The 18,124-nt window shown below is 38.3% G+C and overlaps 1 protein-coding gene across 6 annotated transcripts in view; it reads right to left on the bottom strand.

Moving 5' to 3' along the window:
• Positions 1 to 455: 455 nt before the first annotated feature.
• KIZ (kizuna centrosomal protein) overlaps positions 456 to 18,124 on the bottom strand; it is a 99,275-nt gene continuing 81,606 nt past the window's right edge. For all 6 annotated transcript variants that reach the window (XM_077814157.1, XM_077814160.1, XM_077814156.1 and 3 more), the window contains 3 exons: positions 13,391 to 13,490; positions 4,426 to 4,466; positions 456 to 762 (listed from right to left, as the gene is read on the bottom strand). In XM_077814157.1, coding sequence (XP_077670283.1) covers positions 659 to 762; positions 4,426 to 4,466; positions 13,391 to 13,490 — 245 coding nt within the window. In that variant the 3' untranslated portion in view covers positions 456 to 658. The remainder of the gene's footprint in view (positions 763 to 4,425; positions 4,467 to 13,390; positions 13,491 to 18,124) is intronic.

Genomic DNA, 18,124 nt, shown 5'->3' with positions numbered 1-18,124 from the left:
TATTTTACCGTGCCCATTGTCCTCCCACCCTCCTAATGTGTGTCAAACTCTCTTGTGAATATTCTTTTTAACAAGGGGCTCATATCTTACTCTATGTATTTGCACAGTGCCTTGCATTGTGGGCCAGCAGGGAAGTCATAGATGTGGGCTGGGAGAGATGCTGATGGCAAACTGGCTCTGACCCACAGTTAGAGGAAGAGATGTGACAGAACACAGACTGATTCAACTCCCAACCCCCACAAAAAAATGTTACCTCAAAAAAAGTCCAAAACATCTGGAATAATAATAGGGACTAGAACTGAGTCTGATGATAATAGCACATAGATAGTTAAACAGATACCATCACCTTCCTTCCATCCGTGGGGAACAGCCAACCACTGACACACACATTCTCATCAGCTGATTTTTGTTTAAAAAGTATGGACAACTTTAAAGAGATCTGTCTGAATTCAAAATATTTCTTAAAATGTGTTTAATAAAAACACATGTATGCAAGCAAAGAGAGACATGGAACATTATTTGTTCAACATTTATATGGCCAAACAAACAAGATATTAGATACAATGCAGAAATACGGACCCAAACACACAGAATAAAACTGCAGTTTCTGCAAGAGAATACAGCTTACATTTTCCCGCCTAAGCACGTGTTAAATACGTTAGTCATAGAAGTCATCAAATTCATCGGCATATGTATCATGGGTTTGTGGACGCAAAGCGGCTTCAATTTCTGAGTTGCTGTCATCAGACTCACCCCAGAAAGCTAGGAGAAAAAAATTAAAGCAAATAATAAATCAAAATGTTTTTATGCAACCATGTATTCACATACGCTATAGAAAGCTTTCACGCAGCAGATCAGAATTAGGACAGACAACAGCTTTTCAGAAATGCTATGTAACTCATAAGAACATAAGAGCTGTCATCCTGGATCAGACTATAGTCCATCTTGCCCAGTATCCGGTCTGTGACATTGGCCTGTACCAGCGCATGAGGGAGAGTGCACAGAACAGGGCAATTTTGGAGTGATCCACTCCCAGCTTCTAGGTCTAGGGTCACCCCGAGCAGGGGATGCCACTGATGGACTTATCTTCCATGAACTTATCTAGTTCTCGTTTGAACTCGGTTATTGCCATGGGATGTTGTGATGCCAAAAGTATAGGTTCCACAGTCAGTTGCATGTTGTGTGACCAAGTCCTTCCTCTTGTTTGTATTAAACCTGCTGCCTATTAATTTCATTGGCTGACCCCTGGTTTTTGTATTGTGTGAAAGAGTAAATAACACTTTCCTATTCACTTTCTCCACACCATTCATGATTTTATCTTGACCTCTATCGTATTCCCCCCCCCTTAGCTGTCTCTTTTCTAAGTTGACCAACCCTAATCATTTTAGTTTCTCCTCATATGGAAGCTGTTTCAGAACCTTGATCATCTTTGTTGTTCTTCTCAGAACCTTTTCTAGTTCCACTGTATCCTTTCTGAGATGGGGCAACCAGAACTGCAAGCAGTATTCAAGATGTGGGCGTACCATGGATTTATATAGTGTCATTCAGATATTTTCTGTTGTATTTTTTATCCCTTTCCTAACAGTTCCTAACATACCATTAGACTCTTTGACCACTGCTGGGTATAGAGCGGAAATTTTCAGAGAACTATCCATGGTGACTCCAAGATCTCCTTCTTGGGTGGTAACAGCTAATTTAGAACCCATCACTGTATTAGGCTCATTATATAGGTACAGTTGGTATTATACTCTTAGGTATGAATTTCTAACACACTGTGTAGCTTACAAGGCTTGTTATTTGTTAATTGGATTGTTGTGCACAAATACTGCACGCTGATTTAGAAAGTCCCACTTCATTGTTGCGCAAGGTAGTTTGATAAAATATTTCCACTCAAAGCAATTTACTTGACATCTGCAGTCTGACTGAATAGGAGCTTTGTCTGTTACACTCCACTTTCTCTATCTACTCGACCCTGAAGTGAAGTCACCATCACACTGACATCACAGAGCTGGCATGGAAATGGCAGTGATGTCACAAATAAAGTACCACCATTTTCCTGCAGGATCAAATAGGAATATACCAGAGAAACAATTTAAACACAGATGATTTTGGGAATTAGCAAGTGTAGCAAGAAATTTACATAAAATAATAGCGAGAGGAGCATTTTAATTCTGAAGTGAATTCACTCATTTCAGTGCTAAAGAGAAAAACATGAGCATTACTGCAAGTTTAAAAATGTGGGGGGAAAAATACAGGAAAAAGGGAAATGCTGGAGAAATGCTGACAAAGATTTGGTTCAAGCTGGGGACTTGTCAACTCTTTGTTTAATAATTTTAACTCATTATCTTTCATTCTAACGAATGCCATGTAATAACCTTTCCCCCCTAACATTTGTCTGTGCCGGCATCTTATCAGAGGGTTGCTCATGAATGCAGGTCTGGCTGCTGCTGTGAATATTTTTAATAGGAAAAGAGCATGGAAGCATTTTGTTTTTAAAACGATAAACAGGAAAGTGACATGGACTTTACAAAAAGCTAGGAGGAGAAGATGGGGCAAATTCTGGCCCTACTGACTTTAGCAATGTCTTAATATAGCGTTAAAAGCTCCTGTCTACTTCTGCAAGCATAGGAGACAGCCTACAGCAGGAGAAACCAGCTGGGGGAGGAGAAACATGGACATGAGGCTGCTACCTCCATGGCACATTCCTCCTCCTCTTCCCAGTTGCACAGAAGCCCCTCTGCAGGAGCCCCATGGGGGTTCATCCATGCTCCACCAGGTTCTTCCCCTTCCAGCCTTGTGTGTAAAGTGGCACAAGTTAGCACAGCCAGTGTGTGCAGTAACTATTTCAGCTTGACCCTCTCTCTTATGCAATCCTCCACTCCAGATGGGCTTCTGGTGGCGGCTGCTTGATCTCAGCAGCCATATTGCCCGGGGCAAAGGGAGCAGGGAAAAGAAAATGGCCTCCACATACTTTTATTTTAACTCATTCATTCTATTAAAAAGGCCTCAGAGCTCTTAGAGCTTTGGGCAATAATCAAAAATACAAACCATCTACTGCCCACAATTCCTGCAGGCTATTCCCTTCCTCATAGACCCGACTCCAGCGGGTTAGGGGTCTGACACTTCACCTCTTCAACTGTGGGTGCCACAATGGGGGCAAATCACCCAGCTTCCCTAGCCTAAACTCCACAAACTGGCACTCGCGGCCTTTCCGCTCCATTGCAGGGGAGTCACCAGCCTAGCACGGTGATGGGAGTCTTCAGCACTCTTCAAATCAGGATTTGTCAACAGCATCCCCATCACAGCACAGATTGCCCATTCCAAAATATGTTCTCTGTGGTTAGGGACTAGAGGGCAAGTAAAGGTGGACTCCAGATGCAAAACACTCAGGTCCCGAAACTCCTTTCATTTACAGCAGGGCAAATTGGGGTAACTCAACCGAAGGCAGTGGAATTATGTTGGTGCACAACTGACATTAGAGGAGAATAAGGCATTCATTGTGCAACGCGTCTATAAAAAGGAAGCTCACTTGCACATGCAAAGATGCACCATTGCGCACATACATTTGTGCACACAGCTACGGAAATAGCTCAATACATTGCTGGCAATTCTACATCGGATTTACGTGTTCAGTTGTGAGCTGGCACATGGAAACTGATTGTTTTATTTTGTTGCTGAAATGCAACCCTCGAGAGCAGTACAAAGTCTGGGATCTTCCTGATCCTCAATCTGGTTCCAGGGCAGGGACTTGGGCATGTTCAGTGGAGTCTTAGACTGCATCCAAAACAGCCCTGCTGCCAGAAGCTGGGAGCAGTCCAGGTCTGTTCAGGGTAAAAGATCTGTGATTGACGTACACCCCGATACAGGAGGTTTAATACTCCTTTAAAATTTGTTAGCATTAACTTTTTGTTAGCATTAACTTTTATAACTCAGGACATTCTTGTTATCCATATAAATGTCCAATCCTTACTGAATCTTGCCAAGTTTTTGGCCTCAGCCACATCCTGTGGCAAAGAGTTTCACAGCTTAATTATGCATTATATTAGAAATTATTTCTTTTTACTGGTTTTGAAGTTGCCACCTTTCAATTTCATTGAATCTCCTCTGGTTGCATCTGAAGAAGTGGTTTTTTACCCACAAAAGCTTATGCCCAAATAAATCTGTTAGTCTTTAAGGTGCCACCAGACTCCTCCTCGTTTTTTTGGATACAGACTAACACAGCTACCCCCTGATACTCTGGTTCCTATGTTATGAGACAGGGTAGACAGAAGCTCCTGATCCACCTTCTCAATATTATTGATCAATTTATATAGTTTTATCATGTCCCCCCTTATCCATGGTGCAGATTCATTACTTTGGCTTGCATATACAATATACATTACATTGAGAAAGACGTTTCTAAATAGCATAATATTTGTTTCTCACCTTTGGATTTTATAGTGGTTATTCTCCTTTTGCTTGTGTTCCTGCAAAACAAAGTGATATTTACATATTCAGAAGATGGTAAAACAGCATTAAAAGTTTAGGAATCAAGTCAAATCTTCTATCCAAGTTAAGATAGTAAATTTTTTAAGTTCTATAACTGCATCTCTATTTTTTTGGATTAAAAAAACAAAAATAAAGGGTTCAAGGCATTTTAGAACACAGGATGGTAAAGTTTCATGCACAGCAATGACATTCAGGGCTAGATCATCAACTGGAGTAAACCAGAATAGCTCCATTGAAATCAACACTGATTTACCCAGCTGAGGATTTGGCCCTGAATGTCCTTGCTGTGCACGGAACCTTTACACTTTTAAAAATACATGACGGTAAAGAAAAAAAAACAATCAAACAAAAACAATCCCCACCAAATTTCCTTATTTCCAAAACTGTTCTTAGAACTTAGCTACTGGGTTCCCATAGCATCACCCATGTCCCTATGTAAATGAGCAGCCTTTCAGCCGCCTTTGATCTACCTTGATGCATATGCAGTTGCAATTCTGTTCTGTTAAATGACTGATCTTGTGTCTAGAGCATCACAAACCCTTTTCACTTTCTCAAACAAGCTGGAATCATTTTGATCTTTTGTGTGCAGCATGTGTATTGTGTTGGTGCTGTGAAATAATCATGTAGGGGGCAATGATGTAGGAGAATTAACGGTTATATTAACAATCCTGTGATAAACACTAAAAAATAGCTTTTCAGTTGGTTTTCATAAGGAAGGTTGAATAGGAGATATTTGTGATATGGCTGTTCAAACTGTTGAAATATAAACAGATGTCAATTTGAAACCCTCGCGACAGTTAAAACAGGACTTATTCTTATATCAATTAAGTTGAGATTTTATACACCTGTTGTATTCCATTAAAAAAGAAAGAGAGAGAGAGAAATCCTAAAGAGAATGATTTAAAGCCAAGGGTTTAAAAGAAATATTCTAATAACTATCACAGGAAAGTCAGTGAAAGATCCTAAATGTCAAAACATTTGTACAAATAATCTCTGAATATTCCTTTACATTTTTTTTTTTTTTTTTTTTTTTTTTACTATTTTACACATTTCTCTGTTTAATTACAGAGGCTGACACTGCAAATTCTCACTCAAGCAAATAATCCCACTAGTGAGTAAGGGCTCAAGGACATGGGCTACATTTACTACAATCTACTAACGAACAACTGAAAAGATAAACTTAACTGACAAGCAAGAGAGCAGTTTAATTACACTCCAGCGATAACGTATTTTACCCTTTTAAGTAAAAGAAATATGTTGTGTTGTGTAATAGGTTATTTTATATTTCTGTTGAACTTGGGCAAAAATCCTAGGTCTACAATACGCTAACTGTCCTCACTAAAAATGTCTCAGTTAAAGTTCAACCAAAATATTAAACTGAAGAGTTTACATTCATATATATGTTGTATATTACAAATGTTAAAAACCTGTTTCATTACCAAACAGTCAATACATCTTGTTGAAGCAAATTATTTTAATTTATTAATCTTACAGTATTAATCTTACATTTTACACCATTCAAACGAAATCCATTAGAGACCCTTAGTCATGAATTTAAAAAACTCTTGCACACACAAAGCAAACAGTACCACATTTTGCCCTCAAGGTGAGGTTCATTAGACATTCAACTTTACAACCTCAGCTCCAGTTCAACAAAGCACTTACGCTGATGGCCATCCCTATTCATCTGGCAATGAACTTAAGAGATGTGCCTAACTTTAAGCACATGCTCAAGTCCCTTTAACTTTAAGTGGTCTGCACACATTGCTGAAAAGGGGCTGAATCTGGGGCTGAGGGCTCAGTCCTGCAAGGTGCTGAGCACCCTCAACTCAACATTTAGTTTAGCAGTTGACAGTCCGCGGCATATCTCAAGGAGGCACTCGACACCTTACAGATTCAGGCTCCAGATATGGATTTCAGGAGATGCTGTTCTGGTTGCAGCATCGTTTTTTCCCTGGGATAGAATCAGTTGCCAGCTGTTGTTGAGTGAAGTGGCTCCTGTGACCGACTGTGCGAGAACCATTTAATCTTTCATGTATTTCAGCAAAGCAAAATCATCAGTTGATAGCTGCTGTTTACAGTCAGTCTGCTTCTTCATCTTCCATTACCAATAAGTGAGGGTTGATTATTATTCCACCAGGGTAGAGAGTTCAGGATGCCTCTGTGCCTGGCTTCTTTTGTCTGGCCCAGCCCCAAATACATACAAGACAGAACCGATCACCTGGACCCACATCCTTGAGTATGCCGGAGGATCACACTGCACAGCTCGGTAGCGTGGATGGAAAATTGGCCTTTACTTTCCCCAAATTTTGGGCTAGCTGGGTTTCAGTGGTCCCCTTCCAGAACTTAAAGCAGCATGAAACCAACACTATGTTATGCTTTCTGTCAACGGCCTCAAGGGGATGATATGGTAGCCAGGGATGATCAGGGCTATAGGGAAGCCACGATCACAGGACCTTGGCCCCCTTCTATGGTAGCAGAAGAGAGAGGAGTAGTGTCTGAGTCACTCACGTGGCTCTAAACACCAAAGGATCTCTCCCCACTGGGATGATTCTCCCATGGCTGATTGCACTGACTTTAGGACCAGAAACCACCAGCAACATGGCACAGAGCAGCAGCAGCATATCAGGATCTTGGCCTTGATGTGGTAGAACAGAGGATGGACATCAAGGGACATGGCTACTGAAATAGGCATCAGAAGAGCGTTGGTAGAATTCTGGGACAAATCTGGAAAGTCTTTTATGAAAAGACTGGCATGTACAAAAGGCTGGGGTATCATTAGGAAATGGGAGACCAGAGGAATGGACAGTGGAGAACGACCAACTATTCTGAATTCAGAGTTGCAAAAAGAAAACCTGTGGTAAGTCTAATTTCCTAAGCAGCCTCCTGAAATTAAATGTTGGCCGGTGCAGAGAAAAGATACAAGAGCTCTCTGTATTCCAGAAGGTTTATATTCGGAATCAGCAAATACAATTATGACAGTCGTCATCCAAACCTGCTTGGGAAGAATTGCAATAAGGGTCTATAAAGGAGATAAGTTGAGGCAAATTTATAGACTCTCATATCTCTCTACATGCTTCAATTTCTCTAAAATGCATCCCAGCATGGAACTAGTGATGTCAAGGTTCTATCAAAAAGCAGTTTAACTTCCAAATGCAAATCCAAATGCATCTATTTTTCTCTAGACCAAATCTCCCATTTTGATGCCTATTTAATCTGTTAAGACAAGGGTCTATATGGAAGATGCTCTGGAAACAAAAAGGAAGTTTAAAGTTCCTAAAGAAGAATATTTTTCCCCATAAAGAAAATTTCAATAGAGGTGGTCTAGATTCCCTTTGGTACATTCTACCAGAGCGAATCAAGTCAAAGAAGTTTCAGTGAAAAACAGAAAACTTTCTTTTATTTCTGTGCTGGATACATCTCTGGCAGAGAACTTGTTGAACCCTTATACCGTATGTTAAGTGAAAACAAAAATATGTTCCATCAGAAAAAACAAACAAAACTGAAAAGGACCTAGTTATAACAACATTGATATTCCATAAAAATATGCCTGGAAATAGATTGGCTAATCTTGTAAAATAGCTTGAAGCCTGTGCGAATCTATCTTGCAAAAACATTGTTGAGACACAATATCGTGCGGTAGACAAATAGAATTGTTTCTTTTTCACAAGACAGTTCTTAGTAACCCTCAGAGTGTGAGATAGCAGGTATAGAATTTCTTCCCAACAATGACTTGAGATGAAGTCGTGGTCCTTCTCCAAAATTACTCATTTTTCAAAAATGTCTAAAAAAGCTTATCATTGATAAAATGTAAGCCTGACTACTTAATTCCAGTCTCTATGCGGTGACAAAATATCTCCATTCCTGGGCGGTCATTTTTTTTTTTCCTGTGAATTAGAATAAAAACTAGCTTCAACCTGAGCTATTATTTCCTCCTGAAAAATAACTCGTTCAAGATAGGTGCAGCTGATGAAGATATTTTTCTGTACTTTTAATAAGCATGAAAAAGAACAGTTGGTTTACTTCTAATGGATCATTTCTGAAGAAAAACAGACAAATGTACTTGAGGAAGATAAATGGAAACTTAAACAGAGAATTATGACATGAATCTTGCTTCTATAAACTAGATCCAATAGTAATTTAATTAATAATAGAACTCAGGACTACATTAAAACTAAGGCTTCCAAGTGCAATCACATCTGAATTATGATATAAAGATCTAAGATGAGACAACATATGTTTAAGACCAGACTCTCTAGTCATCAAGCTGGCAGTGGATTGCAGAACATTTTACCCTCACTCACTACACCTGGAAGAACTGATGCACAAAGGATGAAATTCACCCAGGTGCAGTGATTCCATACAAGGCCTGCCGGACCATTTAAACCCCATGGTGGAGCTGTGTAAGGGGAGCATGTGATGTGGATGCAGAGAAGGCCTCCATGTTCCATGTATAGTAAAGGGAATCTCTCTGCCAGTCCACAACAGGCCTGAATCATAGGAGAAGAGGGGGTGTAGGGATCATGAGCCATCAGATCTGCATTAGGGCATATCTTAAATCCTCGACACAAAAGACTCAGCGGGGCAGTGGTGGCTATTGCACACCATAGGCTGGAACAGTGGCTGCTGAAGAGTTGTGAGTTTAGGGTGTGTGGGAATTTTTTCCTTTCTACTACCACTTAGTTCCATGCACAATGCTCATGTAAGTCTAGCTATGTGCTGGGAGGGATGAATATTCACCCAGCGCATCCTGTTTCCTTTGCCAACAGCAAAATCACAAAATATACAATTGAGAATGAAAAAAGTCCCAGCAACTGTATAGAACTGATATCTACTTGCTTTTTATAGAAGTTTCATAAAAGGTCCTGACTAGTCGACATAAGAAGCTAATGATACATATAGTTAAGATTTAGAAATAATGCATTACAGTAAGTTTTGCATGTGTCATGCTTACACTACAATGTCAGAAATACAGGCCTGAAATCAATTATTTATAAAATGTTTACTTCTTTGCAAAGAGCTCGAAAGATTAAAAGCATTATAAAATTATGTTACAATAAATCACTAATCAAAGATCTTAGTTAGGCATTCATTCTCTTATGTATCTCTGTGAATAAGTGTAAATATGATAAATGATTTAGAATAAATATACTGAAGACTGGTTACTTTCAAGGTTTTGGATCATTATTTAAGTCCATGTAAACTTTCTAGAAAATATATACACTTAATCTCATACCTGAACTCTGTAGCATCTCCTTAGAACTTCAGACAAAAATAATTTTCTTACAAATCAATTAAAAAATTGACAAGAACTTAAGAAAACAGGAATTAAGGGCCTCAAAATAGTACACATTAACAACTTGAAAAAGCAGGATGAAATTTGGAAGCTGTTTTAATTTAGCAAAGTCTGAGTGCCCCCTGATGGTCAAACTGACTATCTACAATACAATATGCTGTGGCATTTAAGATTGCATGTTAGTTACTCCCTCATTATTAAATACTTCTTTATAAAATAATTAAGAGGATGAATTGCAATTGGCAGATTATTCACTAAGAATAAACACAAAATTAATAAAAATGCATCTTTGGCTTAAGAAATAGTTTGTACAGAATATAACAGACTACTTCTAGAATACAATTTAATCACAATTAAAAATACTTCAGAGAGTGTTTATATGTTGATAAATTAAAAATCTTATTTCTTAGTCTACAATTTATCTTTAATCTTCAGATCATTCTGAAATGTGACAAAGCAAATAAGCCTAAGAAAAATAAACTGCCCGCATCAAAATACAGAATTATCCAGAATGCTAGTGACCTCCACTGGCTGATTCTGTTGCTACAAGACTACAAAATGCCACACACATCGTGTTCTGCCCTCTGCTTTAGAGAGATTCAGTCATGACCTTTTCTCCCAAGTAATTATATTACTTAACACATTCTTTTCTTTCGGCAAAATATTATACTCTTCAAACTAAAGTTACGTCTCAGGCAGTTTAAACATTCTCGGTAGAGTAAATGAATCCAGGGAAAATAGTTTTATAGCTAAGGCAAAACAGGACAATATTTGTGGGAGAAGAGGAAGCTATGGCATGCACCTCTGAACAAAAGGGAACAAGTGGTCTTTACTCAGAGAGCAGCTTCCTATTAAGACTCACTCCTTCGTACATTATGCCTTTCATCCCCACTCAACCACAAAATGATTTTGCTGTAGGAAATACAATAGCAGAAAAAGATTTACATTGAAAGAATCTTTAATAATAAACTGTTGCAGATCTGCCTACTTCCCCATGATTTATAATACAATAAATATCGGATTCTATTAAGTCTCATGCACTGAAGACATTGCACTGAAAAACTGAATATAAAAGAACTCAATTCTTCCCATCTCCAGTACCATAATAGTGAAATGAGCATGTATAAATGTGCTAAGAGTATCTCTTTGCATCTTTTATAGCTTGTGTGTATTAATCTGTAAAGCTTATTAAGAAAGTCATTGCTATGCAAAGCAGCACCCAATCTCTTTCTCTTGCTTTTCAACAGAGTGCAGTGTTTAGCCAATAGGACTGGTCCTCTGCCCCTCATTCTGCATTCATAACATGCAACATTTGCACAATGTATCTCTCAAAGGCTGCTGAATAGAAAGCCTTAATACTCATGTAAACAACTGCAAACCAATTACTTAATGAATCAGGCCCACACATAATGAGGTGCCAAACAAAGAGCTATAAATGCATTTTTGCGCCCAAGCCTCTGCTTTAAAGTAAAATCCCTCAGCTGTAGTTTGGGCTTAACTGGCACATCATAATTATTGTCTCTAGGACATCAGAGGAAGCCATTTTTTTTTTATTTAGGTCCAGCAGGGTCTTTTTCGAGGTCACTCATCAGCTCAGTGACAAGATAGAGCAAAGGAGAATGTTTAAAAAGTACCACAGCAGTACTATACTGTTATGTTTATTCTCAAGTGCTGGTTTCGAGACCTCTTGTAAAAGCCATAAAGCACAAGAAGTGACTGCAAGAAGTGGGATCCTTAAATGTCAGCATCTAAGAAATGTCACTGCATCCCGACCACAAATAAGCAACCACCTGAGCTCCCTATTTCCCATTCTTTCATACTTCTTTGGTACTTTACGCTTCCAAATATCTTTGTAAGACAGATGTCAAGTGTCCAGTAGCAAATGTTACTAATAGACTTTATGTTGAAAAGGCAATATTATTTCTAAGTTATTCAGGAAAATAACTTTATGATACTACTTTAAGAAAAAAACTTTAGGAAAAAAATCTTGAAAAATATCTTAATCCAGGAATTTAGTTTTAAGTGTTTACTTCTAAGAGACCAAAGGCATGAAATTATAAGGCAAAGTAAATGGTTTCCAAAATCTGCTGAGTGTGCATGTGAATTTGAAAAGGTAAAATTAAGACTAAAGAATTTTACATGAATAGCATTTAAATAAATGTTGAAAGTTGCCAACATACATTATAAACCAGCACTGTAACATGCTAAACAAAGTAAAATTAATGCCTGAAAATATTTTTGCATAGTTCATTAAATTGTACATATTTTCTTAAAAGACCCAAGACCTGCATTTTAATAATCACATTAAGGGCCTGATCCTTCTCTCACTGAAGTCAACGAGAGCAGAGGGCTAACCCAAAATGTATAAACATGGGGCTTTTAAAAAAAATTACAAAAACAAACTCATTTGCACTTCATAATATTAGGTTTTATTTACTTAGCGTATCAGTCTCCCAAACAGAAATTAAGTTAAGTTTAATCATCTTAAAATGGAAGGTTTTATTTTAAACAAAAGCAAACACCTACTTTGTCAATATTTTTCATAAGTCTTAATTATTTCACATGAATTAACTTTATTGCATTGGAATAAGAGAAAATATTGTGATTTTTAAAATGAAATATAAATCAGCACAAAATAAGAAATTAAGATTTCTTCTAAAATTATCTTGGAACTGTTTCCTATGACAATTAATGTCCCCAATAAAATCATTATGAATATTACAAAGTACAAAAGGATGTAAACATGCTGTAAATATAGATAAAATTAAATAATTCATCAAAATACTTAAAAGTATTTTATCGGCAGTCATAAATGTCAGTTTTCTGACAAGGAGCCACATACTAACAGAACCCACTTACTGTGATGTTTTAATAAGCATCCAGATTACAATCTAAAGCCAAGCTAAAATTTCAGGAGATAGTTGATAGTTGTATTATATTCCATTTTATACTGTTTCTTGACCACTAATTTGACTGCCATTGTTTGATTAGTATTTCATGCTGATGACAAATTCAAGGAACATCTAAGATCACACAGCTCAAAGAATCAAAAGGAACTGCTGCAGTTTAACAAATCTAAAAAGATAAATTGCACCTTTAAGAAAAAGGCAAGGTCATTAATTAAACATACTCATTTTGAAAGGAAAAGAAAAGTAACAAATACTCTGGCATCGAATACTTTTTTAAAAATACGTATTGAGCTACAGTTAGTTTACTTCTCAGCTACATCTACAAGAAGAAACATGCCACTTTATTTCTTCAAGACTTTATGTTTTATGTCTGCCCTTTTCCTGACAACTTCTATTGTCTGGTCTCTAAGTAGCCCTACTGAGAGCAGCTGTACACGCTAATTTGTGGTTCACTGAGATGTCAATTGAGTCTTAAAATGAGAAAACAACAGCTGCAAAACAATACCTGACTTTGGTGCAAATATTTTCTAAGGTGTACTAAAGTTTAGGTTGTTATACTGAATAAACACAAATACGAACCTTAACCCTCGTTCAAGTCACAGACAAAATAATACATATTCAGAGTTTTATTCATTTTCTACTGGCACTTCTTACTCTGTTAAAGCCATTCAGAAATGAAATGGTCTAATGACTTTACCTTGACAAAGGACTTCTTCCTTCACAAGATGAAAAACTAGCTTCAGAACTGATTTTGTTGATTTTCTTGGTCTTGAAACTATTGCTATCGATATTCAAACCTGTGGTAAGTATAAACACCAAATGTAAACATTTAGCAAACACTTAATTAAAAGGTAGTCCACACAGTAACTTTTGACTTACAGAAATCAATGGAAACAGATATTATTTAAGCAACCGAGAACAAGAAGGTGTCTTGGACTCTGAAATCAACACTGTATATTGTAAAATAACTGTTCACTATGTGTTTTTTTCTTGTGATATTTTGGAAGAAAGTACAATCGAAGAGTATCAAAGAGATACCATTTTAAGAATCTGTTTTAAAAATGTACAGTGATACTGGAACAGAATGCACTAGCAAAATGTGTCCCTGACATTTTTAATAAACTGGCCAATTCAATCTCCATTGCTTGGACAGGGGCACTCCCATGGGGTAGGTTTACTTTATTTGTAAAACAAAATAAAAAAATCCTCATCCCTGACCCCATTACCACATGGGACTCTCTTTAAAACCTGTCCATGTCATTTCATTATCAGTCCTAACCTCTGTCAATCTGCAGAACGAGGAGTTGACTCGTACTTTAGTTCTGTTTCATTTGTTTTTACACTTGAGGTTTTATTCTCATGACCTGGCAGAACTGACAACAGTACAACACACAATCTCCTTCAGACAGGTGGAAAGTTATTTGTAGAAATAACTGCACACAATTAGTGCATTTTTGCACATTTTAACTAATTTTAGAAAAACAGCCTTTGGGGTACTGAGATTCTGTTCCAATAGCTGTATTTGCATCATGTGTCAATTTAAGCAAAATCTCACTGTTATGTATATTTTTTCTCAATTGTTCTCTTTTCCTTTTTCCTGAAGTCTTGTTTACTTAGGTCACTTATTTGCCTTCCTCTTTCATTAGGATTATTTTCAGAGGGCTACAATTCTTTCTGTTGCGGTAGGTCATTCCTGCTCCCTCTCAAATTCTATAAAATACTTAATGTTGTGACTTAAATAGACAACAAAATTTGTATTTTAAGGTTCTTTTACCGGTTTGCTTTTTTCTACATGCCTCTTACTTCCCCTCTATGCTTCAATGAGTACAAATTGTATACCAATTTAGTTCCAACTCATCAATATAATCAGGCCTTTTCTTAAATATTTCTGAACTACAGGGCTTGATTCTCAAATTACAGTACACTCACTTTAAGGCTTCTTTGTATTGTAAAGGCGATTGAGGGTAAATGAGATTTGGGACCTAAACATTATTTATGTGAGACACAACTGAAAACCAAAATATGAATAACTGTAACTCTTACCAACTTCATTCTATCCCTGAAAGAGTAAAATATAATTTCTAAGTCTCTGACAGTTTTCCCCCCACAAGTGGATATGCATTTCATAATCAGACACAGTTTCTATAACCTGAATCACGCATACAAGTCTGTTAACAGATTTACAATACACAAACCCTCCTCACAGTGTGTCCTGCACTTCCAACAAAGAGGCCAGAAAAAGAAAAAAAATCGTATTCACGGGGGAAGATGAGAGGAGGTAAAGTCTAGGAGTTCTAGTGGCAGCAGTATGCCACTTCACGGCGAGAAGTCTGACCACTTTCAAAAGAGCTGGTGACACGAAAAGAAACTTTGCTATGAGGGAAAGAGTGAGGAACACATGCAGAGAAGCACATGTACCCATGGGAGATCAAAAGAGGAGCTCCTGGATAAGAGAGTGAAAGCAGTTGAGCTGCAGGCAGTAGCAATGGAATCAAGACAGGCACACATCAAGAAAAGAGATTTTATTTTTGAAAGCTTTATAATGTTAAGTTGTTTATTTGTAGGTTTCTTTGAGCAGTGAAGTACTACAACAATTTTAATCCAATTTGGATGAGTTAGGTCTTAATGGAATCACTTTATTTCTAAAGACCACAAGGGACAAAACACAGATTGAAGATTGTGGCTTTTAAAAAAAAAATGTAAAAATATGATCTTAAGAACTTTTAGGGTCAGCAAATCTTGCACATGCAGCAAACATTGTAGGCATGGCCTCTTTTATGGGAACAAATGGGGTGTATTTTCAGCAGAGATCCAACAGGAAAACAAAATGTGGTGCTCTGCCCACAAAATAAGCTACACCCTATCAAATTAAATGCCCTTAAGAGTAGGTTATGCAGATGTGCAAACTCTGATTGGGCATGTCCTCTGAGCTCCTCTGAGTATGGCGTGAATATGCCCATGGGCTCTGCTAGCCTCCTGGAGTTGGTGGCGGGAAATACGTGGTGGTATCTCCCAAATGCTACCCCAACTGTGGCACCAAAATAAGACCACTCGCAGTAAATGGTGCAGATCTGTGATGCCCTTCTCTCCTTTCTTACGCAAATAGTTAATGCCCCTGGGCATCTGAACTAACAACTCACTGAGAGGACTGGGGCAGTTCACACCTCCCCAAGTTATTGCTGCATGCTCTCTGCAGACTCAGAGAGATCTTGGCTGCTGTTACGCTATGTTCAGGTTTTTGAAGTTTTCTTTGCAACCATGACCGTTAGAGACTTCCTTTGGTTTTGTTTTATACATGAAAGCTGAGATTCAGCAGAATAAGGCAGCAACTTGAGAGGATGTCATTACATCATACCGCTAGTTAGCGGCCAAATCGGAGTCCTGATTTTCAGATTTATATGAGCGCATATGGAAGGCAGGGCTGAAAATTAGAACCATGTGCATCCATGGAACACAGATTTTTTTTGGGGGGGAAAAAGACTTCTGTTTGCTCAGTTAACTATTCTCACTAGCAAGGCAACTAACTGCAGGTCAGAGTGTCACTTTTCCAGAACTTTTAACTCCTACTGAAGTTCTAATACAAAGTAGTCTCGGCAGTTCATCATCTAATAGCAGTAGCCAGGGATATTAATATCAGCTTTAACCACATATTGAGCAAGCACTGCAGGATATAAATAGGATGGATGGGCTCAAATCTTCACATTTTCCCATGAAGACCTTTACTTCTAGATTAGCATCATTGTGTCACCACCACAGGTCAGAGAGCACTACGCATTAGGGTAAATATGCTTTTTGGACATTCTTAGAAGATTTGGTAAGAGTGCTGGGGAAGGATGGAGTGCTAGACCGAGACTATCCCTCATTTCAGGCTGGAAAGCCCGACACCTATCCAGGTTCAAAGGAACTTTTTAAATGCCATGGGGCAAATGTGGGAGAGGAGCAGTGGACTTTTGTGACTTTGCCATCTTCTGGTTCTCCTCCCTCTTTCATCACTCCTTCAGTGTCTCATTTGGTGGGTCCTCATCTCCTCCTTCCCTCTTTTGGTGGGAGTCCCATATGGCTCCATCCTAGGCTCCCTCCTTTAAAGCTTTTGCATCCCATCTTTGGAGGATATCTGCAACTATGGCTTCAACCACATTCTTTGCCCTGATGACTCAAATCTACTTCTCTGCTCCAAACCTGTCTCCATCTGCTCAAACTCATTTCAGCCAGTCTTTAACATCTCATCATAATGTCTAGCCATCAACTGAAACTTTATACAGTCAAAAATGAGCCCTTGTTCTTTTCCCACCCATCTCCTCCCCTCTCCTTGTTACATCAGGGTTGTCAGATGGGCTTCACCTTGGACTTGCATATCTCTTTTTATCCACCCATACAAGCCATATCTATTTGCTGCTCCATCTTCCTATACAACCTTTCAAAATTCCAGCCTTGTTTTTTTGCCCATGCTGTTAAAACTCAAGTCCTTGAACATCTCGCATCTTGAGTATTGCCTTCTGCACTGCTCTAGCATCAACACCTGCACTCTTACCACCCTCACCAGACCCTTCAGACATTCTTTGCATCGCTTCATTGGCTTCCTCTTCTCCACCACATCAAACACAAACTACTTGTCCTCCACCCTTAAGGCCCTTCATAGCTTAGCTTTGTCCTACTTTTCAACTGTAATACAATATTGTGCCATGAATCCTCACTCTTGCCCTACCGATACCAGCTTTCATTGCCCACGTTTTCCTCAAACATTTTTGTACTTTCTTGCATCCCACCCGTTACGAATGTGAGAAGTCCCTTTAAAATCTAAATACACTACATTATCTTTCTTCTAATCCTTCCTTAAAACTCATCTCTGCTGTGATGCCTACAAAACATTTTGGGGGTGGGGGGAAGGGGACTAGGCAGTTGGTGTGCTGTGACTGACGTTTACTATATAAAAGTGATCACTTTGCTCATACCTCATCTTAACTCGTACTTGTTTGGGGAATCCACCTGTCTCTTGTCATATGCCAATATTTTAGACTGTTATGGGAAATGTCTCTTATTACAAGTATACAAGTGCTTAGTACAATGTGGCCTTGATCCCTAGCTGACAAGGTTTATGGCAGTGCAAGTAAGTAGTAATAATTATATGCATTTGTAGTGTTTCGTCATTGTGACAAAACATCGGTAACCAATGCAATGTAAAGGCACAAAATGTAAGATTTAGTGGCTATGTGGTCTGTTGAGAGAGCAGATCTTTAAGAACAGCCAAAAAGAGACTTAATTTTTGTTCCTTATAGAACTGTGGCTTAGTTCAACATTGTCCCTTGGAAAATAATCCAGTGTTGGCAATCACACTTCCCCAGTAAAACAGATCATCATATCTAAGGCTACATGTAAACTACTGCTAAGCATGTAGCGGTTACTATATTTTCCAGCATAATCATTGTCCTAA

Source organism: Eretmochelys imbricata, chromosome 3 (genome assembly GCF_965152235.1).
Source record: "Eretmochelys imbricata isolate rEreImb1 chromosome 3, rEreImb1.hap1, whole genome shotgun sequence".
Lineage (NCBI taxonomy): Eukaryota > Metazoa > Chordata > Testudines > Cheloniidae > Eretmochelys > Eretmochelys imbricata.
Note: the sequence above shows the minus strand (reverse complement) of the source record. Positions and strands in the feature narration are given on the sequence as shown.